Raw genomic sequence first — 16723 nt, forward strand, 5'->3', positions numbered from 1 at the left:
TTTTACATTTTAAAATTTTTAGATTTTTAATTTTTTAATGTAAAACATTTTTAAATTTACAAATTTAAAAACACTTCTTAATCATGATTAATCACATTAAACATTTTTAAACTTAAAAATTTACAAATTTAAAAATGTAAAAACACTTCTTAATCATGATTAATCACATTAAACATTTTTAAACTTAAAAATGTAAAAATGTAAAAATTTAAGATGAACTATATCAGCAAGTAGAAGTATTTGTGATTTTAGAAATAAGGAGTAGAGCAGTTACCGTGCCGTTCGAGAAAGTCAGTCCTATGTATGTGTTGTGCAACTTTAATTGTGCCGTGTAAAGTGTCAGGAAATACTTACAGATGACAGTAAAAACAAACTTGTCCCCACAGAGTTTCCCCCAGTGGATGGAAGAAGCCGAGAGGAAAACAAACAGATTTTGTCAAAACTACCGAAGGTGTCAACCTGGGTCACAGTCGCCGCAACGTAAACAAACGAGGACAGCTACACCGCTACTGTGAATGTCAACCCAGGATGCAGTAGTTTTAGAGAGGAAGCTGACACTTTTCATCACAAAGAAGTGAGTACATTGAGACTTCTGCTTGCTCAGGAAACTGGAGACTTTTCTTAAACAAACACTTCTTAGTCGAAGGGAAAAAATTACCGCCGTCAAAAGATTAAAATTTGTAACTAATTAATCATGATTAATCACACTCGCATCTATGAAATATGCCTATTTTTTAACTGAATTTCATGAATAGAAAGATCAATGATATATTGCTATGGTATTACCAACACCATATATATATATATATATATATATATATATATATGGTATATTGGTATTAGTATATTATATATTGGTATGTAATTTGGTATTAAATTTTATTCAAATAAATATTCAGTTTTGATATTACTATTACCCCACCAGTAGTATTCTACACTGGTCTCATAGTGTCAGTACTGTTACATTGATGACACAGTCTATTATATTGGGTAATACAAGTATAAAGCTGACTATAGGGGTGTTATTTCATGTCTACAGGGCTCTAATAACTGTATATAAAAGGTCGTAAATTGTTTTTTTTATGCTCTATAAATGCTGTAGCAGGATACATCACCATGGTAACTGATACGGAGGACCTGATTTGTGGATAAGAGCTGATATAAGCACCGCCCACTGTCCAATCAGAGACCCTGGATTAGTTAAAGTGGTTTGGTATCGCAGGCCCCCGGTGTGATACCGTTGTTCGTTTTTACCCTCCATCCCTTGTATGCTAATACGTTGTGATTACACTAATGTCTATGGGTTGTGGCATAACATTGCACATCTAATTACACACACACATAAACACACACACACATGCACACACAGGTATGAATGGACGGACAAAGGTCATGTTGTGTACACACGGTGTCCATCATAATAGTTAAGTAATGGTGGTGCCGACAGTTGAAACATCTTGACCCGGTGTTAGTGTGTGTGTGTGTAGTGGGTGGGGGGTGGGGGGGTGGGGGGGCTAACCACTCTGCATGATCATGAATTATGCAGAGCTCGTTCATGGCTGCATGTGTAAAGGAGACACTCTGTGATCTCTTGAGTGTGATGTGTGAGCATTGAAGAATGCTGGCTGTGTTTGTCTTTCTGTTTGACTCCACACTGGAAGGATTTATACAACATTGTGTTATTACGGACCTGCTGGCTTAACATGGCACTGAAATATTCCTTTTCATGCTATCATTTAGTCTTTACGGTTGACTCGCCTGACTTTTAAATAAATTCACGTCAAGCACAAGAACTTGTGAAAATGTTTACTCTTTCCTTTATGTTAATATATGATAATAAAATAGTATGGGTGCAGGTTAAAAAAGCCGAAGATATACTGTATATATGGTAAATCCTCCATCTTTGTTGGGGTTCATATGTTCATGCTGTCAGGGCGTGTCTCCTCGCACACACACACACTCATAAATCAGTCTTCCTCAATGTCCTCTCATTTATCACGCCTATCGCTCAGACCATTGTCTTATTTATTTATTCACCCACAACAAGGCCGTGTTGCGTTCATGTTGCCTGGGACAGTAATTCCCGACCATTGTCCTGCAGCAGCTCAAAATCACCCATTCATTCATTTTCTATACCGGGGTATACGGGGTATAGGCGGGGTACACCCTGGACTGGTGGCCAGCCAATCACAGGGCACATATAGACAAACAACCATTCACACTCACATTCATACCTATGGACAATTTGGAGTCGCCAATTAACCCTAATATGTATGCAAACTTCACAGAGAGTGGGGACTCGAACCCGGACAGCCAATCACAGGGCACATATAGACAAACAACCATTCACACTCACATTCATACCTATGGACAATTTGGAGTCGTCAATTAACCTAATATGTATGCAAACTTCACACAGAGTGGGGAATCGAACCTGGGTCTCCTAGCTGTTTGGCTGGGAGACAGCCAATCACAGGGCACATATAGACAAACAACCATTCACACTCACATTCATACCTATGGACAATTTGGAGTCGCTAATTAACCTAATATGTATGCAAACTCCATACAGAGTGGGGGATCGAACCCGGGTCTCCTAGCTGTGTGGCGTACATGCTAACCACTTTTCCATCGTGCAATGTACAATCCATTTTTTTAAGTTGTTTGACCTCTAGGCAAAAAACTGAGCACGGTAACCATTGCGAATGAAGAACTGGACAAAATACACAATTCCAAAGGGACGATGCGTTTGGTGGCACTGGTTATTTTCAGTTTGCAGAGTGAGCTATGGTGTTGTGCTGAACTGCAAGACTGTCGGGCCAAATGATGTTCGAATTTTAAGAATATCATTTCTATTTCAAGAAATGGTCCGTAAATGATTCTTTATTTACTAGAAATAACGTATCTTTGTTCATGAATATATGACGGCAATGTACAGTGACAGGCAGAACAAAGACATCCTATTTCCTTCCACTGCATCATTAACCTGCGTGTCCAGTTGCCATTCATCCAACATTTTTGTTTGTTGGTGCGCCGTGAGATTTTTCCGATGTAAAATATGTGCCTTGTCTCAGTAAAGGTTGGGAAAACATCGGCTTGGGGTTCTGTCAACATTGCCCCCACTTGAAAAGGCCCACTCTTTATCTTGTGGTGTGAAAGTGTGAAAACGCCAAGGCCCAAACCGTTACTGTAGACGAGCCGAGCGCTAATCCGCATGGCCTCCCCTTGATATTTTCAATCAGGGTCACCAGGGTGAAAAAAAGATGAGTGGGATTGAGGATTAGAGTTGATCCATGCATATTAAAAGCTCCAAGGGGGAAACCTTGCAGAGTTGCGTGTGTCCAAGGGCTACACAACTCCTTTGAAAATCTAAATGCATGCAGTCAAAGTTTTACTCTCTATAGAGGGGTCTCAAACTCAATTTACCTGCGGGCCACTGGAGCTAGGGTGTGGGCAAGGCTGGGCCGCATCAGGCCCCCCCCCAAAAAAAAAACGCATTTACTAAAAACAGAAAAATATACAAACTTTTTCAGTGCTTTGGTTCCGATTTTCTACAATGAAAGCTCTGATAAAACATTCCACTGTTCTCAAATATCTTAATTTGTATTTTTCTGCACAAAATAAGATGAAAAATAAATAAACAAATCAAGAATAAAGAAAATCAATCAATCAGTAATAAATAAATATAATAATAATAATAATAATAAAACGGCAAATAATAAAAACTCAAGAAACCACATATAGTTGGTGGGTAGACAAATTATTTTTTTCAGATTAAAATGAACAAAGCATTATTAGAGCCCTGTAGACATGACAAAACACGACTATAGTCACATTTATACTCTTTTTATTTACAACATATTGCACAACTGCAGGGTCTTGAGACACATGCTAACTCGCAAACTAGAGAGCTAGCGACCTAAACGGTAGCCTACAAGTTATTTCCTTTAAACTTAAATAGCCAAAAACTTACCACTTCCACACGGATAGGGAGGATAACTATTAACAGTTATTTAACCTTTAACATGAACATTAATTAAATGTAATAATTTTTTCTGGGTACATGATACCATACAGCATCCATATCAAACTTGCGCGGGCCGCACTAACATTAAACTTTCATATCAAGGCGGGGGCCACGCCGCATGTTTGAGACCCCTGCTCTATAGTGAACCATCACTTCAGTTTCCGAGAAGTCTCACATGGCAAAATCCTGATTAATCTCAGATCAGCATATAATACTATCCAGTGCAGGATTACTAGAAAGACACAGCAGGCAACAACATTTGGGTTTGACTTCATAATCTGTCCTGGGTGATCTACAGCAGACGTATTTTGTGACAGATTTGTTACAGTACGTGTGAGAGCTCCGACTTTGCATCTGCTGGTCTCTGCTTTGCTGTGTAAATGTTAGCCGGAGTAAACATGGGCTCCCGCCATCGTTTTGTGTAATCATAGCAGTGAAGAAGCAGTGTTTGTGTATGTCTTCTCACTTCCTGGAACATCCTTTAACTTCATTACAGCACTCCCATTAGATTCTCATTAAGAATCACATTGCTGTGTAATCAAATCATTGGGCATTAATTATGGACTGAATGTATTATTAGTGCAAACAGTGTGCATGTGATGTGTTCACTTTTGTATCGGTGCATAATATTGACATTAACTGTCAAATCAGGAGTTCATCTTCTTCTCTGGTCGGGATCACGGGTGAGCTGGAGCCTATTCCGGCTGACTGGATACACCCTGGCATTCACATATAGAGTCTCCAATTAAAGGTCCGAGCCACTCCAACCACTTCTCCCTGATGCTTGCCTCTTTAGGTGAGTTAGCTTTCCCTCACAACCGAACAAACTGTGCTAACACGGTGAAATCTTCGACAAAGGCCTTGCAGTGTCCAGACAGATTGTTACAATATTCATCCTCAATGTGCAGAAACCTCGCTCGTTAACTCCATACCATGTTATCGAGTGTATTTTTTTAAATATTAACGATGATTTATACCATTATGACATGAGAGTTGTACTAAAAACGTAAAAACTCACTAGAGTAATGCTAATAATCCACTGGGCTGGTGCCAGTTGGTGCCAATGCAATTTGCTGTGGCGCCTGGTGTCGCCAATAAGGTGCCTAGTGGCGTGCAGTGGCTCAAACTGCCTCCCAAATGGTTTGTGGTGGCCCGTAAAATTGAGTTTGTCTGCAAGAAAATTTCAAAAAAATTTGAAATCTTTGTCGTGCCATTTGGCGTGAAGTGTCCACCAAGTGGAACCAAATGTCACAAACAATCCACCTATTGGAATCCACTGGAATGTAATGGCGCGAGGCAAGTTGCGCCAATGATGCTAAGAGTCCACTGTTGGTGCCAATCACATAATCTTTGGCGCGTAGTGGCTCGCTGTGGAGCCGAATAACGGCAAAATGCAGAGTGAACATTAATTTGGCGCCACAGCGAGCCACTACGTGCCAATCACATTATCTGGCACCAACTGGTGGCGGCCCAGTGGACATAAGGGAATTATACAGTACCACTTGTAAGCACTGGTCTGAGACCGAGACTAGCTCGGTAGCTTTGGGGTTGGCGCGGAGACCTCACAGCTAGGAGATCCGAGTTCAATTCCCCCCTCGGCTATCTCTGTGTGGAGTTTGCATGTTCTCCCCGTGCATGCGTGGGTTTTCTCCGGGTACTCCGGTTTCCTCCCACATTCCAAAAACATGTTAGGTTAATTAGCGACTCCAAATTGTCCATAGGTATGAATGTGAGTGTGAATGGTTGTTTGTCTATATGTGCCCTGTGATTGGCTGGCCACCAGTCCAGGGTGTACCCCGCCTCTCGCTCGAAGACAGCTGGGATAGGCTCCAGCACCCCCGCGACCCTTGTGAGGATAAGCTATAGAAAATGAATGAATGAATTTCAATGGAAGTCGTACACATAGGTCAGTGCGTCTGCTAGTGCTTAGGCCATCAGAGAAGGCTTTGCTGGCCTTGACTGTCAGTATTATTATTATTGCAAAGCCAATTAACAACAAAGAAACAACAAAAAAATGAATAAATAATTTGCAGATTGAAGTGAAAAAATTGAGGATTCAAATCCTTTGTACAACACAAGCCTTTAAAGTTCAAATTTAAATATGTTCCGGCAGTAAACATTCCTCTGGCCTGGTTGACTTTTGACCTTTGCGAACACGCTGTATTCGTCTTCTTTCTTTCAGCTGCAACAACAATCCAGCAGCGACCTCTTTGCTTGTGTGTGTGTGTGTGTGTGTGTGCATATCTATGCACATCCAAGCACATGCCTTGAGAAGAAAACGATGGGAATATATCGCTGTTTTGATAATTTTTCAACCTTTGGTGGTCGGAAGAGAGCGAGGAATGTACTTTGTGTGTATGCAGGCTGCATAACGTCGACACGGAGACACTGTGTCATCCTGTCCATGTTTTTACAAGCCTTTGCCTGTCGTTGATACGGTGAGAAACGAGCTCCCAACTAATGGATAAACTTCCTGATTAGAAGCAACAGACAAAACAATAGTGAAATTGATTAAATACCCAAATAAAAGCAAGGCGTTTTACAGTACTTGATGCCTCTTGATGTTGTCAAGTGGTGAAGTCAGCTGGGATAGGCTCCAGCAGGATGGGTTATGACCTTACTGTTACGTTTGATGAAATGTTGATCCGAAATTGGAGGATTTAACGCTAATAAGTGAGTACACAAACAGGAAATTGCTAATTCTGCAAATTAGACAATTGTGTAATTTAGCGTCTGGCAACTTTTCGGGCAGCCAATGACTACTTTTCTTACTGAGGAGTTGACTTGTTTCCAGGTGGTGCTGTTTTGTAGGCACCAATAAAAGGCTGATTTATGCACATTATGTTGTCCATCATAGTTATTTTGCTAATATTACAATAATTCATACATCATATTATCTAACAATTGTGGTAATCTTGTTGTATGTTGACTTAGGTGACAACATTATTGGAACGTTATGTCAACAAAGTTGACCTCAGCGTCCATTTTTGAATACTAATAACACCATGGTGGATTATTATCATGTATCGTTAGATTCATTGATTGATTGAAGAATGTGAACATGTGTCCTGTGATTGGCTAGCGACCAATCCAGCGCGTACCCCGCCTGTCGCCCGAAGTCAGCTGGGATAGGCTCCAGCATACCCTTGCGACCCTAGTGAGGATTAAGTGTGTAAATGTTAGTGATGGGCAAAACCGTTCATTTCAGTGAACCAGATGATGCCGGTTCATTCAGTAAAAAGATCCGTTCATTTCGGTCAATTTTTCGGTAGCCTGTGATCTCCCCCTGGGCATAGACCTGGCCAGCTGTGTTGAGTCAGTCCGTTCACTCATGTTCACATTCGTTTCGACTCATCTGTCGGTCAATGTCTCAGTCTCGGTCTTTCAGTCAGCAAACCCCACTCACGCCCCGCTCTGCAAAAGGAATGGTGTACTGACTCTCCAGCCAATCAAAAAAAAAAAGCATTTGCAACTGAACAGACTGAACGGGTATTTTAGAGGCGGTGACCTCGTTCATTCCGTTCACAAAAAAGAACTAGTTCTTTTGACCCATTCGTTCATGACCGACACACCACTACTACACGTGTCCTGTGATTGACCGTTTGACCGTTGACCAGTCGGTGGTGTTTCCAGTCAGTTGGAATAGGCTCCAGCTGACTGAAGTGCTAAAGCAAATGGATGGATGTTGTCATGTTTATTGTTTTTAGCGTACTGAATCCTTGAAGTTACGGTTTCCCCTCTTTGCTTAATTGAATGCTTCACTCTTGCCACACTCTCGGGACACTGTACAAATCAATATTTATGTTTAAGTGTGTATCTGTGGTGCTTGTTTAATAATGGATCAGCTCGTATTGACACCGGGAGGGTAAAGCATTGTGTGTGTGTGTAGCCAATGAACAAGAATTTAGTAGGATTTTGTGCAAACAGTACACTGCATATAAGCAGGTTGTCTTGTAACCTCTAACATCACCTTTTATGATTCATACATGCATTACACACTTAATGACATGTCACTGTCTACCATTCAAATCATTTATTCACAATGTACGGTTACAATATTACAGATACACCTGAATAATTCTATCCACGCCAGTGTTTGATGAGCTCTTCCACAGCAAACCCCTTCCAGTCCTGACTTTATGAACCCTGCTCTGTTCAAGCTATTATCTTACAGTCTGCTTTGTTTGTATACACGAGGTTATAGAGGTCAGGTTGGCTTGATTTAGAACATCTTGTTTCTAACTTAACTACTAAAAAAATGTAATGATGATGAGGCGCTGGGAAGATATGCTTAATCCCACCGGAGACTTTTTACTTGCTATTTTTTATTTTGGCACTGGATAATGGAATTATTGGATACATCGATTAAAAACACATTTAACTTCTGATATAAGTAGAATTGTTGTATATGTAAGAATAAGGTCCAAATGTGCGGTTACTTTCTAATCACAAGTTGCGCTGCACCGAGCATGTTCAGGAGCTGGGGAAAAATAAACAAAAGTGATGGCTGCACGTACACATACAGTAGGTTTGGAGGGCAGATTTAGGAGTGCGGTCTATTTATGTAATGATGGGAACATTATTGAGGATGGAAAATGATATAAAGGAACATTGAGGATGAGTGTAAAATAAACATGAAAGCCTAAATAAGGTGAGCAACATAGAATTGCCATGTGGAATTTATTGCACGACAAAGGTGTATTTTTAAAAGTTGTATCACGTTTCCATGAGGAAATAAACCATTTGAATGTGTTTTCCGACTAAACCGGTGTAACAAAATCTACTGTTGACACCGCAGTAAATCAATAGACGATGCCTTTGTGGGGTAAACACTGCTGAAATGAATATCTCGATTAACGGCCGCGTTCTGTTTCGTTGAGTATGCCACTGGTTTAGTGCACACGGACCCACTGAATGGTTGTAGGATACTAAATGGAATTGAAGTAAAGATGAAGGATAAGTTGCTTTATAACTGTGATACCGATCAGAGCACCCCTAATTCTTACACCTATGTCTGTTGCTTGTTTCTATGGATTTACTTCATAAGAAACTTGACACAAACATTGATCAGTAAGCGTCATATCTGTAACAGGTCTCTTTCTGTAATCCTGAACCACATTGCCCGATGGCGGACTCTCGTTCCTGATTCACGCGGTATTGTGTCCAAAAGCTATTAAATCAGGGTCTACTAAAGATGTGTGACTCCAGACTGACCTCCATGTAAGATTTAAGATGGTGAGGAGGCAAACTAATTCAGGCCAGCTGGAGGCAATGACTGCAAGTATGTGTCTTCAAGCTCTATTTCTTTCATCGCAATAAAAAGGAGTGCATTAACATATTTATAGACCGATACTTACATAATAAGTAAATGTCTTATTTTCTATCTACAGACCCGAGTTTTATTTTGCTGAGCTGAAAAACAAATCATCTACAAGTAAATCCTCGGTTTATGTCGCGCTTTGAATTTTGTGGCTTAAAGCCGGAAAACTGGGAAATAGATGTACTTGGCTAACTTTGCTGTGGTTAAGGAAGTAGTTTAAGAGCTGTTTATACTTCACCACACATAAGCGCTGAGCCGCAAAAAATGATGAACCATTTCTAATTCTTTGACCATTTGCTGCTCTTCCTATAAGTGAAGTGATGCAGAAAACTGAACATTTACCATGGCAACGCTTGGATCTGAAAGATCTGGGTTCGAATCTCCGTTTGGTTGTTTGGAGTTTGCATGTTCTCCCCGTGCATGCATGGGTTTCCTCCCACATTCCAAAAACATGCTAGGTTAATTGGCGACTCCAAATTGTCCATAGGTATGAATGTGAGTGTGAATGGTTGTTTGTCTATATGTGCCCTGTGATTGGCTGGCGACCAAAAAAACCTGGAATGATAAACACCTTGAATCCTATGTCCTTCTAACACGACACAATGTTGCGATGTGGCACACAGAACAGGTCAAAGTCAGGGTTCCAGTGTGTGAGGTCGGTGCAGTTCAAACACTATATTTTTTTTCCTTCAGGGGTACATGAATCGATCCTACGCTTTCTTGAGAGCAGGGTTTGGAGGTCAAGTTGTTTTGCTATTTGCATTAGCCTTGCAATGCACATCATTCAGCAGAGGAGGTTGCCCTTAGAAACGCACCATCTAATCACTTTTTCCAAAAGTCTGAGAAAATCTAAAGCTGACGGAGACGGCCAACTGAATGTCCCTGCCAAAAATAGATTAATGATGAGAACGGGAATATGAGCCAAAAGCTGATATAAAAAGTACAGTATATAAATGCAATATGAGAAGGGGTTCATAAGGGCCAAAGGTTGGAATTTGAACAAAACATCACAATGATTCTGATATAAGTGAAATGAACATTGCGCTGTGGCCTTTCCATAGTTGTGTATGTGTTCCACAGCCGATGAAGACCCCTGCGAGGCAATGGTCTTCTTCCCTGCATGTCAACACTATGGAACACATAGAGAACAACAGCTAGGCAATGCTAGCATGCAGTGATACGACGGGAGAGATAGTAATGCCGAGATTTTGTTACGTCTGTCAGGAAGCTGTGGCCCACCGACTAATCAGAACTACATTCCTCATCACGAGAATCCAACCGGAACGCCTCAGTGTGGGGGTAAGTCACCGGTGATGCGGTACACTGCCCATGGGGAATATAGTACACCGGGATCTGAGACAACACTGTGATTTTGGTCATTATTGCTACATTATTACAGTTTATTACATAAAAAACAGCATTATGGAAAGCAGGAAGTGAACAAATGTTTACTGATTGTAAAAGTACCAGATGGAGGGGTAGGATTTAATAAGCTTTGCTTCTTCCTACTCCTTTTGGACATGTGGAACTGTGAACTGATTATGTGATGCATTCAATTGTAATGTGATGCATGTTCAAATGAAATAAAACCATTACCATTATTTTGCGTCTCTCTGTCTCAAGGGTGCTTCGGTCTTCATTTGGAAGCTCACCCAGTAGGCGGGGTCTTCTTCAGTCAAAGGTGAGGCGGAGGCGATGAGGTCAGTAAAGGACAGCTGTGTGAACGCAACGGGAGTGGGAAGAGATGAGGTAGAATGCTGTTGGGGAAAAAAAAGTCATTAAATATGTATGGGAAGACTTTGGTGTTGCAACTAATAATCAGAAATTCTATTTTTCAGGTCACTAACCATGGAGGGTGGTGTCTTTATTGGTCCAAGTGCTACGGCAACGTGATGCTCCAAGTCCAATAAACACTCCTGCATACACAGAACATTTATTTGGTGGACCGATACAAGCCGCAGTATTAAGTTTATTGTATTCAATGTTTACATCATTTCCTGATAGGCTAACTTGACCAATCACTACATTAAACCTCAACATATGATACATTGGTGAATTTGCTGTTTATTGTGTCTCCACGTGTTGAGTTTATCTCGTCCCTGTTTGTGTGTATGGCCGCCGTACCGTTAATCTGACAGCTGCTCATTTCTCCTCCTGTCAGTGCATGCTGCTTTAAGCGTCTTATCCCATTTTGCTCATTTCATCTTCAGAGGTTGCTATTCACATAGGTCTAATCACAGTGCATTAAGAAACCAGCCTTTGAATAGTCCAAATAATCCTATATTCACTACTTGTATCACTGCAGTGACCACCTGCTAATATTTTTTTTATGTATATATAGCGTATTATACCACTGGTTCAAAAAAAAAAAGACACTATATACCATTATCGATCCATACCAGTGAGCTGTCACTCCCCTGTGAGAAAACCCTGACACTAGAACTGCATTAGGCCTCGGTTACCTCTCCAGGGTAGGATGTGAGGAAAAAGATGCGCTGCTCTTTTTAGACCACTTGTAACCTTTTAGCTGAAACCTTCTGCCAGCATGCATGTAGGCGAGGATCGAGAGCAGGATGAAGTCAGCGCGAGGGCAGAAAATAAAAATGACGGCAATATTGGAAGGACGACGTCAAAAAGAGACGTGAGCAAAAAAGATGGGGGATAAATAATCGTCGCTAATGTTTGTTCGTTCTCTTTGCTTGCTCTTGACCTTGCTCTCACTCTTGACTGTGTTCTACTGTAAAACCACCCGGGATTCACTCAGTGGACACTGTCTTTACCCTTATTCATTCCTTTCTCTGCTCCAGGTTGAAAGTACTTGTAATAAGCGGCCTGCTGGTTCTGTTTTTGAAATATATCTGACAGGACACACACATGACCTTCTCAGTGGTGGTAAATCACTGAGAAGGTTGCTAACAAGCACAAGCTGATGCAAAGTAAAAAAAACTCCTCACTCCAACGTGTTCTCAGGTCTTCTTCTTTCTCTTTCGGTCTTACTCTTCAGGGGTCGCCACAGCAAATCAACCGACTCCATCCAAACCTGTCTCTCTCGCACCAACTACCCTCATGTTCTCATTCACTACATCCATAAACCCCCTCTTTGGTCTTCTTAAACGCAGCATCCTTCTACCAGTATACTCCTTTGGACATGTCCGAACCATCTCAGTCTGGCCTCTCTGACTTTATCTCCAAGGCCTCTAACATGTAATGTCCCTCTGATGTACTTCTTCCTGATCCTATCCATCCTGGTCACTCCCAATGTGACCTCAGCATCCTCATTTCTGCTGCCTCCAGTTCTGCTTCCGGTCTTTTCCGCAACATGTTTTCAGGTAAACGCTAAATAAAGCCCAAAAACTGGACTAACATCAGCCTCAATGTATCCATAGCAGCTCATACATGGGACAATGTTGCAGTTCCCGTTTAAACTGTTGTCAATTTGGGATGATTTCTGCTTATAATTCAAGCCTTGTAGTTAATGTCTGTGTCATTACAGTATTAAGTACCAAGCAAATAACCAACTCCAGGCAATACTGCGTGTGCTCTGGTAGTTCAATTGGTGTGGGCAATTTAAAAACAATGTTTGCCATAATTCATTAATAGTAATTAGTTTAAAAAAAGGTCACAACTGACAATTATATACTACTTTTGTTATCCAAGGCCCACTTCACTGAGACATTATACAAGGTTCAGCTTTTCTAAACACTCTAAACAGGCAGGTACTCACTAAAGAGATACTCAAAGCATTTTTACTCCACAACACACACATGCTTACTTCAAACACCCAGTCCTCTTCTTCCTCTTCATCCAGGTGCATTCTGGTCTGGCGGAGTACAGAGGTCTCTGTGAGCAGTTCAGAAGACAGGTGAAACTCCGCTCTCTGCAGATTAAAAGCCAGTCCTGTGCCAATGGCTTTGATGAAACTTTCTTTCAAGGCCTTGAGAAGAGAGACAAACGTTGAGGTAAGATGTTGGCTAAAAATATCATATCTTACAGGAGCTTGCTGAATGAATGTTGTGTTGTGGACCAATGCACATACTATATGTTTATGTTACACTGTAGGTGTCTAAGAGCGTGCTGAACCACAACCAATCTGTTCCATAGCCAATGAGACACAATAACAGTATTACAGGACTAATTGCTATGGCAACCATTGAGTTCTGCCATTAGTCAAAGGTGTGATGATGATATCAGAGCTTGACGTCTCTAAGCCACCCTCTCAATGTCACAGCTTTACTTAGCCCTGACAGTGCTGTCCTTCTCCATCTGTGTGTGTGTGTGTGATCGAGAAAGAGAACAGTGGCAATGTTATGCTTCTTTCCCACAAACGCACACACAAACACCCCCTGCAGGACCATGCAGCAATGCAATGTGATAACAAGGTTGTATAGTTGCCATGGTTACCCAGTGGCGGTAGAACATGGCGAGCTGTTGGTACTCGGAGCCGGCCGAAAGGATGACGCTCCACTCATATGGCGTAAACTGACGAGTCATGATGCGGAAGAATTCTGGTACGCTGCTGCTACCTAAAGACAACAAAAGGAGTGAGGCTGGTTTGGGTGGAGGTAGGAGCTGGAAAGGGACAAATGAAAACAGAAACAAAGGCAGCTTTGTGTCACAGGTAACCGCCAAAGGAAAAACAAAGAAAATATTACTGTAAAAGGCTCTAGCGGTATATCAATGGGTGGATGATTACTGCAAGAGCATACAAATACACTCAGCCTTGAAGGCTACCTTTTCTTAGATGGGACAACAGCGACACCCAGTGGCCAAATCGGAGAACACATAGACGTTCAGTATGTGTATTTGACTTTCTGTAAAGTTGAACTTTTTCATGATAATCTTTTTTTTTTATTATTATTTTTGTTTTAGACCCAAAGACGGGCAAATCTTGTTTTTTTGACTATGTTGTAGATCACTGTCTTGCTGGAAGACCCATCCACATCCCATCTTCGGTGATCTGGCTGCGGCCGGTAGGTTGTCATACAGTACATGGCCCTTGTTCATCAAAATTCAGATTGTCCTGAACATGTCATGAACATTCACAGTAAACAATGGCAAAGCAAATGCAGTTTTTTGATACAGCTGAAAAGCCAGCATTTCAAGAAACGCTGCAAACGTTTGACAGACGGTATGAATTTCCTGTGAGAATATACATGTCACAAACGTCAATTGTGATGACATGTTAAAGAAATATAGTGCATTATTGTGATATTATTATTGTGATATTATTATATATTATCCTAACAGCAGTGTCAAAACAGAAATTCAACTTGTGTTGCTGACTTCTTTACCAGGCATGGATGTCTTCATGATATCCACCCCAACTTGCATCCCCTTCTCAGCGGCGAGCACTGCATAGTCCCCTTGGTGGGAGATGTTGAAGCTCCAGGTCAGAGGGTCCACGCCCGAATCTGGGCTGACCTGGACAAATAGTTACAATGATATGTGAACAGCATTCTTTACTTGTGCTAATTTCTAACAATAATAGAAGTTACCTGTGACTATAAAATGAGGATGTAGGCCTAATTCCTTCAGCTCAATCTTTTAGTTTGTCTTATAAAATGACCTCTTACATGTTTATAGATACAGTTACAGTATGTGATATACTAACTGGCCATTTGGTACCACAACTTAAAGCCAATTCTACTCATTAACAGAGATGTGTGCATTGCTTATAATTGTGAGTGTAGCTTGTAGTTCTGTGACAAGTTTTCTCTGTATGAAGCAGTATTTTTGTGGTATTTGTCACCATGTACCAGAAATAATGATGCAAATTGAGGTAGGAGCAGATCATCACTCACTGTGTGTGGTGCAGCCAAGTATGGCTTCCCTTTGGATGATCTTTCCAGGCGGATCTGTGCCCATGGAATGTGCATCCTCTCACACACGAATCTCCTCAGTAGCAATCTACCAGCCTGTCACATCAATGCGTTCGATTTCAAAAGACAGTGGACATTGATTGATTACACTAGCACAAGTAGTAATCACACGCCCTCACCATGGCTGACTTAGCATCTTTTGCGAACACAAACTTTCCAACTCGGTCTTTCTCCTCCTGCTGAACACAACGAGCGGCAAACAACCATTCGGACCTGCTCGGTGTCCATGAGCCGCAGCGAAAAGCCCAGCGAACAGAAGCCATCTCGTCACCGACGTCTGTCATCTGGACGACTACAAGTCAGTTGTTGTCAGAAGTTGACACCTTGTTGATGTTAGCATTGTGCTCTAGCAGGTTCCAATTGTGGTCTGGCTGACAGTAAAACCGAGATAATCCACAACGGTGTCCACGGGGTAGCTGTTTATAGTATAAGGTTGCTGAGTAAAACGGTAAACACACTGTTTACATTTTGGATTTGAAAGCGGTACACCACATATGTCCGGAAGTGAACAGGAAGATTTGGATGACGTCACGGCCAGGCGTTGTGGTGGTTGACCAATAGGAGGTCACTACACGAGCAGCACCAAAAACTATAAATTCTGCACATGCGGGAGAACAACGTCACTTCCGTTGTTCGTAAAATTTTGCCTTTCTGTTTTTTTTCTTTTTGCTTTCTTGTTTATGATAATAGTCAAAACCATCCTTCATATATGTAATATATTGGTGGGTTTCCAAGTGATTCTTATTAAAATATTTTAATAATTCGCCAGCATTCCGATGTTTCTATGTTTCCTAAAATGGTACATAAAAACTTTTGTTCCAGACGTAACCTTCATATCCGGTCATGTATCATGTTTTATAATGATGAAACATGTGAAGAAACATGTACGGCACAAATATATACAACTTATATACAATATATACAAAAAACAACACATAAAACAGTGCTATTTGAATGTGACCCACCATAAGCAGAGTGCAAAGATGGATTCATCTAAAATGAAAAACAATTAGCGTTTAGCACTCAAAATTACGAGTGTACCTGAATGCCTCAAATGAGAAAGAGGAAAAAGACAACGCAGCAAGTTGTTCATTGCTCTGTGTGCATCATATCAACAAGTAAGACTGAATGATTACTTTGTACTTTAAGAGTTACATTAAGAGTAAAGATGTCATTTATGTTGGTAATCCAATTAATCCCTGCGTGGCCCCAGCTGTGAAAACCTGGCACTGTGAGTGGCGATTCACCCGAAAATGAGGCTTTATTGTTTATTGTATGCATTCATCAGAGTTAAACAAACAGTTGAATAAAAGATATTTAGGATGATAACGTATCAATTTTATTTCAGTGCTCATGTCAAACTTTATCCTAATGTCACCAAAATACAAATATTTGACCCGGAATTACTATAAAATTTGCAAAACCGATCATGTTTCTGGTAGGGGTCGTGGAGTGACTGGAGACATTGAAACTAACAATGACGCCTTCACAGGCAAG

The 16723-nt window shown here is 41.0% G+C and overlaps 1 protein-coding gene and 1 long non-coding RNA gene across 3 annotated transcripts in view; one reads left to right on the forward strand and one right to left on the reverse strand.

Annotated features, from left to right (window-relative positions):
* Window positions 1-138: 138 nt before the first annotated feature.
* Window positions 139-15759, reverse strand: aasdhppt (aminoadipate-semialdehyde dehydrogenase-phosphopantetheinyl transferase). The gene is made up of 7 exons (XM_058080347.1): window positions 15346-15759; window positions 15149-15262; window positions 14639-14768; window positions 13749-13870; window positions 13120-13281; window positions 11195-11263; window positions 139-11104 (listed from the first exon to the last, which is right to left on the reverse strand). The coding sequence occupies exons 1-7, from the start codon at window positions 15508-15510 to the stop codon at window positions 10946-10948; spliced, it is 921 nt and encodes a 306-aa protein (XP_057936330.1). The 5' UTR covers window positions 15511-15759; the 3' UTR covers window positions 139-10945.
* A 475-nt stretch (window positions 15760-16234) lies between these two features.
* Window positions 16235-16723, forward strand: part of LOC131134948 (uncharacterized) — a 59712-nt gene continuing 59223 nt past the window's right edge. For both annotated transcript variants that reach the window (XR_009131499.1, XR_009131500.1), the window contains exon 1: window positions 16235-16344. This is a non-coding gene — a long non-coding RNA (uncharacterized LOC131134948). The remainder of the gene's footprint in view (window positions 16345-16723) is intronic.

Source organism: Doryrhamphus excisus, chromosome 8 (assembly GCF_030265055.1).
Source record: "Doryrhamphus excisus isolate RoL2022-K1 chromosome 8, RoL_Dexc_1.0, whole genome shotgun sequence".
In the NCBI taxonomy this organism is placed as follows: Eukaryota; Metazoa; Chordata; class Actinopteri; order Syngnathiformes; family Syngnathidae; genus Doryrhamphus; species Doryrhamphus excisus.